Here is a 14,735-nt window from a genome sequence, read left to right on the forward strand (position 1 = left end):
GCATTCTTTGCTTCGGTGTACATGTGCGCTGTTTGCATGTTTATGTGTGGTCTGGCTCCAGACCCTGTCATTCATCCTCTTTGACCTTTAGTAAGCTGTGAAATTCAATTTCAGGCTTGGCTTGCTTTTTGCGCTCAAACCTCCACCTGTGCTAAATATGTTCATGGGGAAACTGGACAGCAGCTGAAGTGGCGCACACAGGGATGTCAAAGACAGACAGGCAGGCAGAAGTGATGCATTCATCAATTCGAACTCCCCCATGAATGACCTCACCTTTGACCTTTACCTCTTTGCCACCATGTCTGGCGACTGGGGCATTTCCAGGAGGCTCTGGCTAATTGGGTCAGATTGCGGAGAACGGAGCATTACGCCTGAAATTAGAAACACATGCAGCTATACCTCAGTGTGTACGTGTGTGGTAGCAATGGCAGTGCAGTTTTCATTAGAGAAGGTTTTTTTAGGGGTGAGCAGGAGGTGGAATGCGGCGGGTGTGAGGCGAGTGATGGAAGAAACACGGAAAAGGATTGAAAATGTCAGGTAATCAGGTGAAGACACTAAAATAACGTTCAAAGTGAGTGAAGATGGAAGAGGAGATGATGGAGGACTGACACCAGGTACCTTGGGGAGGCTGAGGATGTGTAATTGAGGCCTGACTTGGTGGCTCTGTTATGGACAGACAGACTGAGAGCCTCGCCCTGACAGCTCGGCTCAGCTATTTGCAATAATTGCTATAATAGCTACCTTCCAATTTCGCTCGGATCCGAGTTTCAAATGCAGGAAGATGTCCAGTGCAGAGGCAACAAGCTGATGCCTGATGGCGCTGCCTGTGGGAAAGATTCATCACAGGGGCCGATGGGAATAAGAGCGACATCTGGAAACTTCAAAATTAGAACCAGTTGAAGATGTTGGGATCCAAAAGGTGGATCACGTGTGGAGTCAAATTCAATCGCTCCTCTGAAGGGAGAGACTCTGTACAAGGCAGCGCTGTGCTATAAAAGAAATCTGTTTGTTTTTTGTTTTTTACAGGGCTTTAATAAAAGACCGGAAACCTGTTTCAGTCATGATAATGTTGTTTGCTGAAAATAGAAAACCACTGTACAGCATTGAATTTGCCTGCTAAATAGTGCAGCTTAACTTTAAAGGGTTTTGATGACTTAAGGATTAAGGAAAGCTTTTAATGTGACGTGTTAGAGCGGTAGTATGAAGCAAAACTTGTTCTGTGAATGAATGCCTGAGATAAACCTCTGGGTCTCCTCGGCTGTGAAACGGTCACAGTTACATATGCACGCGAAAGCCCGAGAAAAACGCATCCCTGCCTTTTCAGTCATCGCCTTTGTCTGAAGGTGATTCCCATCCACACCGAGCTAACAACTTTCTCTTGCTCTGTTTCTCTCAACCACTCAAACTCTCATTGATGCACCCCGAGGTGGAAATATCTAAGTGCACGCAGGGCAAGTTCAGACAGGGAAGGAGATAGAGAGAATGGTGGGAGGGTTGAACGGATTTCGAGCGACTGACAGTAAATGCCAAAGGGGTAGGAATGCCGCAAAGGAGACACCAGGGAGTGTGTATGTATGTGCGCGCAAGTGTTTGTGTTTGATTGGCAAAGACGATCCCGAAAATTCTCTCAGAAGGTTCTCTGCTTCTACTGTACGCTGGATGTGGATAAGACAAACAAAGCGTGTGCGCGTGAAGTCATGTGCGCTTGTGCAATCACTCAGTGAGTACAAGTATATCAACGCCGCCTTCCATCTGATGGTCCTGTGTTAAATGTCTCCGACTCAGAGTGAAGACTGCACTTTAGTCTGCCTCTCTATACAAGAGTGACCCGTTTTAGCGGCCTGAAAACCCTCTTTTCACGATCCCCCCTTCTCTTTCTGTGTCTCCTCTCCAGGTCCCTATCTCTCCCATCCCCGAACTCTTTCATGAGCAGTCTCTCAGGGGCAGGGTTGTAACACAAGCCTGCGCTCTTTTGTCTCCATTCTTTTCCTTATCCTTTCATCTTTTTAAACATTCAGGGGAAAAGGGGTTTGGTGAGATGGAAACCACTACTTGGTAAAGGAAAGAAAGAGATAGCATGTGAGAGAGCAAGAGAGAGTGGGAGGTGGGATGAAGAGGGGAGGCAGAGTAGACCCCCCCCCCCATTCCTCTCACTGCTCATCCGCCAATTTATGGCTCTCCTTTTCAACAAGGCCATTCAAGGTGGGGAGGCTCAGTGGACGCGCTGTTCTCGCAGGTCAATAGCAATGAACCCTCGTCTGGTCTGTATAGGGGTGACTTATCTGCGCCGAGGACCCGCTGAACTGTCTGTCAGCCTGTGCGTCCTCTATAGACCTCCATTGTGACTCCTACAGGCCTTGGCTGACTTTCCCCCCGAAGACCTGTGAGCGGACAGAGTGGCCAGTCAACAACTCTTATTTTCATCTTTCCAGCTTTAACAGTACATCCAAACTACCTGCATTGCAGCATTAGCGAAGATCAAAGCAGCAAATATCTGCACGACTGAATGGAAGTCAAAACCATGTGAAAACATGAACTAGATCTGGATCAAATAACACATAATAACACACTTAATGAGAAATATGGAAATTAATACAGAGTATGCCAAAACTACGTCACATTGAAATATAAATTACATCCTTTGGATGCGCTCCAAAAAACAGACACCTGCTACTTTGCCTGTAGCGTCAATAAATATTTTCACTATTTCTAAGCAAGTATCTTTCAAATGCACTTTACGGTTAGTAATAAAGGTATCACTGTTGAAAACCTGCAACCGTACAGAAGAACATCCTGCAAAAAACTTGTTTTCAGCCAGTGTAACATTTCTTATCAAATAAATGGAGATTAGCTGCTTGTTCTTTTTCATTTGTGCAAACAAGTGGGGATAAATTGAGGGAAAAGAATTTGAAAGATTTTGGGGGGTTTTGATGCAACCTTCACAAAGATAAGGCCGGTGAATACCTTGTGAAGATAAGCTGATGAAATTTAAATGAGAATTATTTCTCCTTTCGTGCATGGTAATAAGAGGAGGGAAAACAAACAAGAAATATAGACAAGGTGCAAGCAGTTACACACAACTGATCAATTTATTTGATGTTCTGAAGAAGTGAAGCACATGCAGGAAATGCAGCAATGTTTTTAATGGGTTGTGGCACATGGACTTGTCCACTATGTGTGCATTAATGGTTTTAGTCTCTATGTTGTGCAGCTGGAAGGCAGCTCCATAAATCACTTCAACCTAAGAAAAAAAGTGTAAAAAAGTGCGATGCCTTGATTGTGATGTCATGCAATCGTCACTGAATTCTTGTTATGAAGGCTCAAGCTGAGTGATTTAGCAGTCCCCATGCTGGTGTTTTGAAACAAGACTTGAAAAGCAAGTGATGGACTGACTGTAAAAGTAGTAGTAGTACACTGCATGCTCATTGGCTGATCATTTGTGATTGACAGGTCATTAGCTAATGACAATATGATGGATTATCACCCCTTCTAATAATGACTATAATTCACAAAAACAGCTTTAGTATTACCTGGAACTAATGATGGAGCCCTTAAGACTATCAGGAATTTGGAACATATGACATCATGCACACATTGCTTGGATGTGATACAACCACTATTGGTGAGCGAAAAATATATAGGCCTTCTGAACATCACTAGGTGAAGTGGATTACACCAGAAACCTCATTGGAACTGCTTTGGTCACTAGCAGATTGTCTCAATCGCCCGAAGTTTGCACTTCAAAATGAGAACCAGTTGAAGATGTTGGGATCCAAAAGGTGGATCACGTGTGGAGTCAAATTCAATTGCTCCTCTGAAGGGAGGAAGTTTGCATGGAACGCACCATCTTCTCTGCAAACACTCGCTAACTATTAGCTGAATGGCAGTAAAACTTGAAAAAAAAATGGAAATGGATGATGTACTGCTTCAAAGCTGCATCAATTTGCTAGCAACAACAAGGAGGTTTTCGGTGCAGCACCCCGCAACCCTCAGTTGGTGAAAACCTTATTGCAAATGCAACTGCGCAAACTGGTTGGGGAGTACACATTTTTGCCTAGTGGGTTCCACGTCCACGGAGACCTTCCCCATACAATGTCACACCTCCAAAATCTGGTTAGAGGTCACGTGACTGCAAAAAAATAGATAACCTTTTTGCACCTCATAAGTTTCCCATGAAAAATTGAAGCCAAGTTTAAGTCACTTCGGTGCCTTAAACCTTTCAGACAGAAGCCATGGCCTTCCTAGACACAAGGCTAGTTTGCCAGAGTAATTCAAGGGTCCCCATACTAATCACCACCTAAAGTCCTCAGATAAGGAGGCCCAACAATCTAAACACGAACATGATGAATTATAGCCTCAGTGCACAGTATTTTCTTAATCATCTTGTCAGAGTATACAGTATCTTCCTGTTGTAATTTAGGCCTATTTACTCTTTCCTAGGATTTGATGTGCATGCCAACATCGAAATTAACCTGTAAGCACTCACATCTCTACGTGTCTTGCAAACATGCCTAGAAATCTGGCACAAGCAAAGAGGAAGCAATCTGAGAGCAGACTTGGATTTGGCATTAAAACACAGAGTTACATCTTCAGGTTTGATTGTGCCAAACGGGGTTATGTTGCAGCCTCACACACTTGCAAACGACAACCGTGCAGCTACGGCTGGTTTGTAATAATTTACAGTTGATGCCCCATAATGAACTCACCGAACTTGGATCTGTGCCCGTATTACTGGCATTACTGGCTGTTTCCCTGTGAAGTGTGAGGCGGGGATCAAAAACAGGAGGGGTGACGGTTAAGATCATCTCATGGCCATGTTAATTCCAAGCTAGCAAAGATATGTTACTTTGTTTTTGGGCTAATTATTGTTTTCTCTTTTAGGTGTCTGTTTAGGAGCGGTTGTTTCATACATCTGCTTTGACAGATGTTAGTCGCTGAATGCCCCAGAACTCTTATCCATATTCTACTAAAGGATCCTGGGGGGGGGGAGTTCGCCCAGTCTTTGCGCTTCCACCAAGAAATTAATCTCAACTGAGTCGAGCTAGCAGTAAGCCAATAACAGGGCCATTCTGAAGAGACTGCGCGCTTCTTTAAAATAAAAGCCCAGTCTTTCCGTCAGCATTCGATGGAAATTCAAATTCTTCAATTGATGTTTTATTTTGAAAATGTTAACCGGAAGTTTTGATTGTAGTTAATGCTAGCTTTGTTGAACGCGTTTCAGGCGGAGTTCGGAGTTCTTAAAACGTTTGGGTAGCTTCTTCAGCGCTCCACTTCGTCGCTCACTTATTTGAACTGACATAATTTTTCTCTGGGGCTCCTTGGAGCAGTAACAAGTTATGGAATATCCACATTTTCAGGCGGGTCAACATTTGTAATAGTTTTGTGGGTTTATTGCATACAGTATTTCTCTTGAGTGGAAGCGCTCCCGGGACAGGAGAGTTTTCTGGTGTGTAACTACTTTCCTTTCCTTTTTTCTCTCTCCCCTCATTGGATTTTGGGTGCACTCGTGCGATGTCACGGACTATTAAAAAAGGAGAAAGACATGTTTGTGAATAGCGTTTGTGGTTAACGTGTAAAAGTGATTTGGGGTTTATTTTTTAAACCAGTTGAGCAACAGCGACAGGACTATAATCAATGTGGTGTCAGCTGGAAGGACGCGGGGTCCGGATCTCACCTAAACGGTATGCCTTTAAATCACACACGTACACTCAAAATAATGTTTAAATATTCTGCAGCGCAGCTCAATCGAAACACAGACACGTTTCTTCATTTATTTATGCAATCAGTCAGTTACAGATACAGGGGCGGTTCCATGATTTTGTAAATTGAGTGGCATAGTGGGGACCAAGGCAGTGGGGCCCAGCTGGAAAACATATTATATTATAATGTTTAATGAGAAATAAATACAAAGTAGAAAACTGGTGCAGAAAACACGGATTTCCAAGCTCAAGTGCCCTCATACAGATGTAGTAGACAAGTGTGAATGTGAATAACATTTTTGCAAATTGAAGAAACAAGCTAAAAAGTCATAACCCTGCTTAAATATTAGTAAAAAAAACCTTGTAGGTTCAACATATGCTGAAAGTACTTACAGTAAAAGAACGTGCAGAATTATGCAGAATCAAAATATATGCATTATACAATACATTATACTAGATCATGCATCATAACTGAATCTATATAGCTATAATAGTTAATATTTATTAATATGATTATATTTTGCAATATATAACAAAAAAATGTAAGCTTTAAAATTATTGTTATGGAGTATAAAGCACATTATTTTGCATACAAATTATAGTGGAGTAGAATCAGAAAGTTTCTATTAATACTTATTTAGTAACGTACTTGAGTAAGTAGACTTGCTAAGTTAGATTAGAAGATGGAAGCTTATCAGTGCCCTGGTTCAAAGGCACTGGTGAGGTCCTATCACTTTGAGGATAACAACCAGAAAGTTATATAAGTCAGGCTACTATAAGTTTAATAATTTTATATTTATTTATTTTCCCGAGCTCTCTTTTTAATTACATTCATGCATAAACAGGCACGAATTGATAATTATAATTTTATTTTTTATTTGATTCATGCTTTCTTTTTTAAAGCTCAGCATTTCTCACTTGATTGAGAAGATCAAGACGCTCTACGTGTTTTCCTTGGCAGCCCGACACTTGTAGGGTTTTTCACATGTTGTTTTCCTTGGCAGTCACTCAGGTGAGGTGAATGCTACCGAGTCACAACACAAACCTGCTGGTAGATCACACAAGTTGCCATTTTAACATACCTGCAGCTGATCTCTTAACTCCGCGCTGTCAACAGATAAGGGGCTGAATAGGCTTCGTGGGTGGTTTTTGCAGGTGAAAGTGCAAGTTTGAGTGTAATATAAATTATTTCATTACAGTTTTTAAGGGTTTTTTTTACGCTTTTAAACAGAAGAAGACGCATGGCTTGCTTGCACCTCATTAGAAGTGTTTCCCAGTGTGAACCAGAGAGATCTACAAGTCATTTGAGAGAGGTGTCACTGACAGAGCCAAGGTTAGAGAGGAGGGGGCTCAATCCTGCAGGGTGAGCATGGTACGAAACAATCACAGAGCTGGAATTAATGGGCTGTTTGCACAGCGGGACCGCAAGGCACTGTAAATGGGTGTAAAGGCTTTTGTTTTTAACCTCGAAAGAGGGGACGAAGCAGAGGGAGGACAAACATTTACCTGCATGTTTTTTCCATCTCACATAGTGTCACAGCCACTCCTGCTGTCAGTGTTTGTAATAGATGCTTTTGAGACGTTTAGTCAGACCCAACCTGTGATTAAAATGTGGTGAAAGATGCAATCTGACGTGTAAACTGTTTTCAAGGGGAAGCTTCCCTCCGAGATCTTCCACCCCCATCGAGGGGGAGTTACAGAACTTCAAAGAGGCAGGATTAGTTCAGGAGAGAATGCAGTCCTAACACTGAATGCATTTTCCCGCTGTCAGATGGATGTGCCTGACATTAGCCACACATGTGGAACTTGTAAACAGGCTAAATAGCACAGTAGCCATTGCCAGGTGTGGATCTGCTTTATGGCATGTGTTTCCTGGGGTGGGTCTCAAGAGAGAGCCAGAGGCACACTGTACCATAATTCCCCCTGATTCCTTCTTCCCTTTAACACTGGCAGGAGTCTGAACAATTTTCCAGGTGTCAGATTTACTCAGAAAAACACTTATGTTTATATTCGGTGTTTAAAGTTTTTCTATTGTTAATGTTGAGCAAGAGTTTTGAGTGACGGCATGTGAAGAATGTGGATTGATGCATGTGTTTCACGCTAACTTAAAGTGGCTTGATAATACAGAAAAATGTACGACAAGTTATCATCCATTAACAGGAAGTTAGTCTCTACTGTATTGTAATTTTTCAAGTGACTTATAAAAAACTTTATCAGCTTCTTAAATGTCTTTACAAAATAATAAATGTCAATTATGTGTATTTAAAAGTGTCCATAAAAAAGACCGAATCTGTGTTCAGCTAAAAGCGCTGTTTAATGTAAGAACCAGAAAAAGCAGCATATTAATCTGATAAAAATGAGTTAAAAAAAATAAATACATAGAAAGAGATATAAAGTAAAATGCTGAACTGTCAGAGCGAGGAGAAACATTGCATTTTAAGAGTGGTTAAAAACAAAGTGAAATAGGACAGTTTCAACCTGTCACTTAAAAATGCTCCCTGACGTATGCTCATATCTGCTGGGAATGTTGTATTGCAGAGGTTGGGAACAAGTTGTATCTTCCGCCTTGTTTTGACTGCTTTTCTGAAGCTTAAATAAATGCACAGCCAATGTGATTGCAGAGAAAAGAAAGCCAGCATGTGAGCTATCAAGGACTTATATTAATCAGTGCTAAGAAATGGAGTTCTTGGAGGTCTCTCCGTTAGTGTCCTCACAGTTTAGTCTGTTTATTCATGGATTTTTGCTCGATGAGGTGGTTCCATCTGTTTGTTTAGGCTGTATATCCTGTGGTATTCTTCCTGTGCTGCTCATTTCGAAGGCTTTCAGGCTACGGTGATTAGGATTAACATAAGAGTGCAGCCTCGAGTAGGGTTTTACTTACTAGGTGAGGTTTTTGAATTAGACGCGGCCTGGGGTATTTGTGCATACTCATTTGTGGAGAGGGGGTGTAGGTTGCGAGGGCTTGAGTTTGGTCCAGACGGTGGAAGAACTTTGTGTCTAGCCTTGCAGGGAGAGCAAATGATGCATGTCATTGTGGCAAATGGAGCATGGTGATGAAGTGCGGCTCCTGCTGCTGCTGTTTTACAAAGAAACCACTTAGACGGTCGGCCTGCCTGCCCTCGGTGTGATGTCTGAGTGCTCCACAAAGGCCTTTAGGAAACCTGTAACTCCAACTGATCACGTATTCCACAGCTGTCCGGGATATTTGATCCTGTACTTCCCCTTCGTGTTAACGGTCAGATTTATCACTTTAATTGGTTTCCATCACACAAAACATTTGGCAGGCCTGGTACACTGATCAGTAAACTAAGCAAACATGTAGCTCTACACGCTGAGGTGTGATTCGGCGTCAGCAGGCACTTTGAGCGGCAGCACCTTGGGTGACAGCATGAATGATGTCTCAACCAAACCTTGCTGCGTCTCACTGCCAGCATTGTGTCCCGGGTGTGGCTCTATTGAGTTACAGGTCCTGTCACAGGAAGGATTTAGTTTTGTCACCACTCATTCACTCATTCACACACTCACTGATAGCCACCGATGATCCACCCACCCAGTCGCTCTTACACACCCGTTAAAACAAACAATTATAATATCAGCAAACAAACGAAGTCATAACATTCGGTTTTTGACACGTATTTTATGTTGCTGTGGTTTTTTAGAAGTCTGCATCCTTTGCCACGAAGGAGCCTCGCCAGCAACGTTACATCACTGACATTCCCATCATTCCGCCCGTTTTTACTCTTTCCAATTGACCTTTTCCCTGCTTTTAAACAAATAACTAAATCCTCACTTACCTCCCCCGTGTAGGCTCGTGAGTACTGCTTGAATACCATCTCGCTGGACCTGCGGTATAGATTGGTGGCTGGAATATTTTTACTGTTAGTCAGAGGGCAACCTCACATTGAGTCACATGTGAGTCATCTCACTTTTTATTTCATTCACATAATGTCAGAGTTGACAAAGCAATTCACCCTAAACGTCCTTTGCGTGTCAGGAATTGTTTACATTTGGCTTACACGAGGGAGTGTGCGGTTTGGTTGACTATATTTATTTGTTTTAATGAATGAAATTTATACTAACAGTTAGTTTTGATTTTCAGGAAATTTGCTCATAATTTTTTAGATAAAAAAAAAAGCTGTAAACTGTGCACATCTGATAGGTTGGCAATAAAGATTTTTGCCTTCAAATTAGTGGTCGGACAAACTATTGAAACCAGGAGTTTAACTGGTGTTTAACTGTATCTCAGGTCCCACAGCATAATTGTGAAAACTGTAATGTCTAAATATGATTCAGATCATGAGTGGAAATTGGAAATTTATCAGCGTAATGAAGGGATCAGGCCTGTCATAACAGGATATTTACGCGTCTGTAATGTGTGTGTGTGTGTGTGTGTTTACAGACAAGGGGAGAAGGAAATGACAGAGCTAACAAATTGGATAGTGTTGATACAATGCTACTCCCACTGACACCACAGTTCAGTTACACCAACATGGTACCCTACCCTAAATAATAGTCATGTAATGCAGCAAGTATTGTATTATGATTCGTTTTATTGGTCTACATATATCAAACCTATTAACCTTATAAGTGCCACTTATTCTCCAAAAATCTCTCTGTGCATAGAAATCCCTGAATTGTTATTGTGGGTGTCATATTGTAATAATATTGAGCTCTTCTAAGATTCTGTGACCAAGTAAAATGGGCAAAAACAATAACAGTGAACTAACTAGTCAACAGTTAACTATGTGTTTTATGAAATGCTTAGTATGTACTTTTTATAACATAATATTGTGTATATGACCTAAAGGAGTTATACAGAAGAATTTCAGCTTCTTATTTTTGCCACACAAAAAGCAGCACTAAAGCCTTTTGTAACTACAAGCTGCACAAAGTTTAGATAATACAGGTTATGGCAGGCAGGACGTTTACAATAGCGATCACTCTATAATTGAAACTCTTCCAGGCTGGTGCAGCTGAATGCAGTACTGTATCCGTCATTAAATTTCCATCACCAGTTCACTCACAGCCCAGGTGTAAACAGGTAGAATACTTGCGGTTTATCTCAGCTGTATTGGTATGCTTTCTTATTATGTGTGTGTGTTTTGACAAGAAGGTATATTCTAAGTTACAACACGTAGAAGAAAGTCCCAGATTCTTGAATTCTGAAGAAAAGTAGCAACAGCAGAAGAGAAACAAATCATGCCTTTAAAAGCTTCGGCTGTAAAGTTTCTGACACACATACGTGCCAGTCTGTCGGAGGTGAGCTCTTCAAAGTGTGCACCATTCATAGCTGAACTCCTCTTGCAGAAACAAAGATCGACCTCGCTGTACCTATTTTTCCACGAGTTCTGCCAAGATTTTAGAGCCATACCTCAGCAGTTAAAGCACCAGTCTCATAAAGCTGTAGGCCACCAGTAAAACCTCTCAATTTACACTTTAATTGTGGTGCTTGGTTTAACTGTATAAGCCACAATTTGCATTGTATAAAGTAACGTTGGCTCTCTCTCCTCTTGTGTCTGCTCTATTTTAACCACCAGCTGATACGTCTTGGGAGTGATGCACTGGCTTCCCCTGGTTGCCATGGTGATTGCCTCGGCCCTGCCCTTCCCTCACAACCCCGTGTCCAAGATTGCTACTGCGACCGCCGAACCTGGCTTCGACAAACGCAGAGAGCACCGGCATGACCCAGCCGCTCGCCTCGCAGCTGCCCCCGCGGACTACAGCTTCAATGGAAGTGCCTCGCAGACGGACTACAACATGACTGCTGCGCTCAGTCAACACAGCAACAGACAAAACCTCCAGAGCCGTAAGGATTATGTAAAACCTATACGCGAAGAGACATTCAAGGTGGAGAGTCGAGGAACCCACCAATCAAACAGCAACTCAGGCAGCAATGACAGAAGCAGCTTAGATGTTCCCACAGAACGAGCTACGCTCAGGGCCGAGGATGTTTCCCGGGATAGTTCTGTTCCCAAGGATTACAAACCTGGCAGCACCAGCAGGTATGAATACGCAGGCTTTGTGGACTTTTCCAAGAAAGACAATCTTCAGGACGCTACTGATAGGCCATTGCAGGTTTCTGCATTGGAAAACCATGTGAGTCCTGCTACAACACATAAGGGTCAAACAGGACCAAAACTGACTACAACTTCAGATCAGTTCAGAGATACACAAAAAATCGGGACAGCGAGCCAGAGGACCGTGGGAACTGGAAGAGGTTTTCCTAAAGAAAGTCTGACAATGGAGGATGGTCTGGGTCTGGGAGGGCTGGATAACATCTTAAAGGGAGACGAGTTGTTTCTCGATGCTCATCCTCGGGTCCTGTTCTCATCCTCTCCATCACCTCCGGAGGACCCACCTCTTTTGCTCATGTTAGAGACTGGCATGCTGGAGGAGGACAGGGATTGGGAGGAGCAGGAGGCCATGGACGAGCGCATCGAGGGTCACGGCGACCGCGCACTCGACAGGAGTACGACTTTGTCTTGGGCAGACTCTGCTAGATTAACCCGCGAGGGTGTCCATCCTGTTAAAAGGGATAAACGCTCACATTTGACTGACAGATCAAAGGAGGGTATTAGGTCAAGGGAACAGTCGGTGTGCGAGGCAATAAGTGTGTGGGTTAACAAGACAGAAGCCACTGACTTCAAAGGAGAGAATGTCAGTGTCTTACAGGAAATCCAGACTCAGAGAGGACCTCTACAACAGTACTTCTATGAAACGAACTGCCACCATCCCAACAACCGGATCCAGTCAAAGGGTGCTGTTGCATCAGCGAAATCTCTCAAACCTCGAGGGATAGGTGTGGCTGGGGGCAGCTGCTTGGGAGTGGATAAAAAACAGTGGAACAGTGAGTGTAGAGTCAAGCAGTCGTACGTGCGAGCACTCACCAAAGATAATAGAAACAGAATCGCATGGAGGTGGATTCGAATCAACTCGTCCTGCGTCTGTGTGCTGCTGTCCAGAGCAAATCCGGCAACGGGGAGGGAGGTTTTGACAAGAAGGGGGAGGGCTTAAGAGACAGCACAAAGTGAAGTGACACAGAGCAGAGCAGCTCTGACATCCTTCTGTGTGCACTTTCTCTTCCTCGTGGTCTTTCCTAGAACATGAGGGAAGCTATCTCTTCTTAAATCCAGACCTTTTCAGATATCTCTTTTCCTTCCACTACAACTTTATGTGACTTTTGCATTTAAAAAAAACAAGAAGACCTCAACACTAGATCTTAGGGAAAATTGTCCTATAGAAATTTTACTTTAAGAAGTACTGTTTTTGTATGATTTCTTTCATAATCTAAGTTATTTTTGATTAGTATGTAAGCATGTGTATGTCTTTGATATTAATATATTCCTATATATATATATATAAGTGTACAATATGACACCAGTATACCTTTATGTATGAAGCTATGTATATTTGTGTGTATTTATAGAAGAAGCCTTCACGGGCTTGTAGGTCTCTCCAGTGTCTGATGATAATTCCAGCCTCTGGTCCGCTCGGGTTGTAAGAGGAAGGAGCGCCCCCTACTGAGGTTCCATTTTACTGCTCCAAACTCTCACCGTATATTTTACCATGAAACGTTACAGTTATGGTTTAACTAAGACTGCAGCGCGGGCACATGCTAGCGTGATTTCAGCCAGGCAGAGGATTTTTTTGTGGCAGGATGTATCTGTGCATGTGGGCCTCACATGTGGCTCATGATTGTAAAAGCATGTGGTTTGTAAATTATGTGACACTTAAACAAGCTGATTTACCATCTTTGCGTTTGTTCAGTTGTCCTGCCAAACATGGTAATAAAGGAACTTTGTACTCAGTATGCTCTGAACTTAACTAATGTACATACAAAGTACAGCTTTCATTACTATTACTTTCATTTTTATTGTATTTTTTGCTGCTGAAATCTGCTGGTAAGAGGAAACGTGCCAAACATGCTTAAAAGTTGTAAAGTCCTAATTTTAAAAATCATCCATTACAAGCAAAAATTGTGGCTATTCTGTGTTCAGTTGTCTATAAATCCAGATACATGTAGTTGATTAAAAATAATTGCTTCAGGAAAAAGAGCAAGCCAAGACTACATACCTCCAAGGCTGAGGTGCACAACATGCACGAGTCCCTACACACACTAGGATATCTACACCTGGATAACGTTTATGTTTCTTGAGAACATCTAAACTGTGTCTCCCATTTTTTCTGATTTTATTTGCATATGTATTTGTGAAGATATGACAAGAAAATGTCCATTTTTATGCCCCATGAAGGTGAAGAATGTGTCGAAAAACATTAGTGGATTTACTTTTTGGGTCGGCACTAACAACAAAACACAAACCAATCAAATAAACTTACTGGCACTATTTAAAGATAATAAACATGTATTTTCTATCCACAAATTGTATAATCCATGCTTTCATGGAAGTCCAAATACTGGATAAAGTTTAATTTTCTTGTCACATTGCAGTTAAAGGTCTTTAGAGAGGGTTTAAAAAAAAATCTATTTATCACTACATCATTCAGATAATGCAGTAAACAGCCAGGAAAACGTCAGCCTCACCACGTTTTTGTTTTTGTTTTATAACAAATGACGTTCTATAAATCAAGCTCTGAATGACACATTAATGAACTGCTCTATTAAAAAGCCCTTTAAGATATAAACAGATATAAAGCTGTGATGTTGGGTGGATGTAAGTGCTACTCGGGTAGATTCCTGGCTCAGAGTGTGAGCACGCCTTTTAGAGATATGTGTTGTAAAATGTTTCTTTTGGAAACAGCAGCGATTGTTAAAATTGAAAGAAAGTGATATCACCAAAAAGTTACGTACATTGAGGTGGAGCCTTTTTTTGTTGCTATTTTATGGTTCTAATGCAGGTGAGGTATTTTCTATAGAAATATGCCTGAATTTGCATTTTTTTCTAGAATAAATTTGAACATCAGATAACGCCGGTTGTACACTCATCACTCACTTTATTAGGTAGTACTGGGTTGGATCCCGGCTTGACTTCAGGATTACCTGAACTCCATGTGGCATAGATTCAACAAGATGCTGGA

The 14,735-nt window shown here is 42.0% G+C and overlaps 1 protein-coding gene across 3 annotated transcripts; it reads left to right on the forward strand.

Moving 5' to 3' along the window:
• Positions 1-5,198: 5,198 nt before the first annotated feature.
• On the forward strand, positions 5,199-13,507 carry LOC120740830. 3 transcript variants are annotated; one of them, XM_040043325.1, is made up of 3 exons: positions 5,199-5,446; positions 5,607-5,681; positions 11,237-13,507. In XM_040043325.1, exon 3 carries the CDS (start codon positions 11,256-11,258, stop codon positions 12,711-12,713), a length of 1,458 nt encoding a protein of 485 aa, XP_039899259.1. In that variant the 5' UTR covers positions 5,199-5,446; positions 5,607-5,681; positions 11,237-11,255; the 3' UTR covers positions 12,714-13,507. The 3 variants fall into 3 exon arrangements, with proteins under 3 accessions (XP_039899259.1, XP_039899251.1, XP_039899268.1); XM_040043317.1 differs by having other exon boundaries at positions 5,199-5,681; XM_040043334.1 differs by lacking the exon at positions 5,607-5,681.
• The last annotated feature ends 1,228 nt before the right edge of the window (positions 13,508-14,735 follow it).

Source organism: Simochromis diagramma, unplaced genomic scaffold (assembly GCF_900408965.1).
Source record: "Simochromis diagramma unplaced genomic scaffold, fSimDia1.1 OVJJ01000321.1, whole genome shotgun sequence".
In the NCBI taxonomy this organism is placed as follows: domain Eukaryota; kingdom Metazoa; phylum Chordata; class Actinopteri; order Cichliformes; family Cichlidae; genus Simochromis; species Simochromis diagramma.

Coding starts and splice junctions, on each gene's coding strand:
- LOC120740830 (XM_040043317.1), top strand. CDS start 11,256: ATGCACTGGCTTCCCCTGGTTGCCATGGTGATTGCCTCGGCCCTGCCC.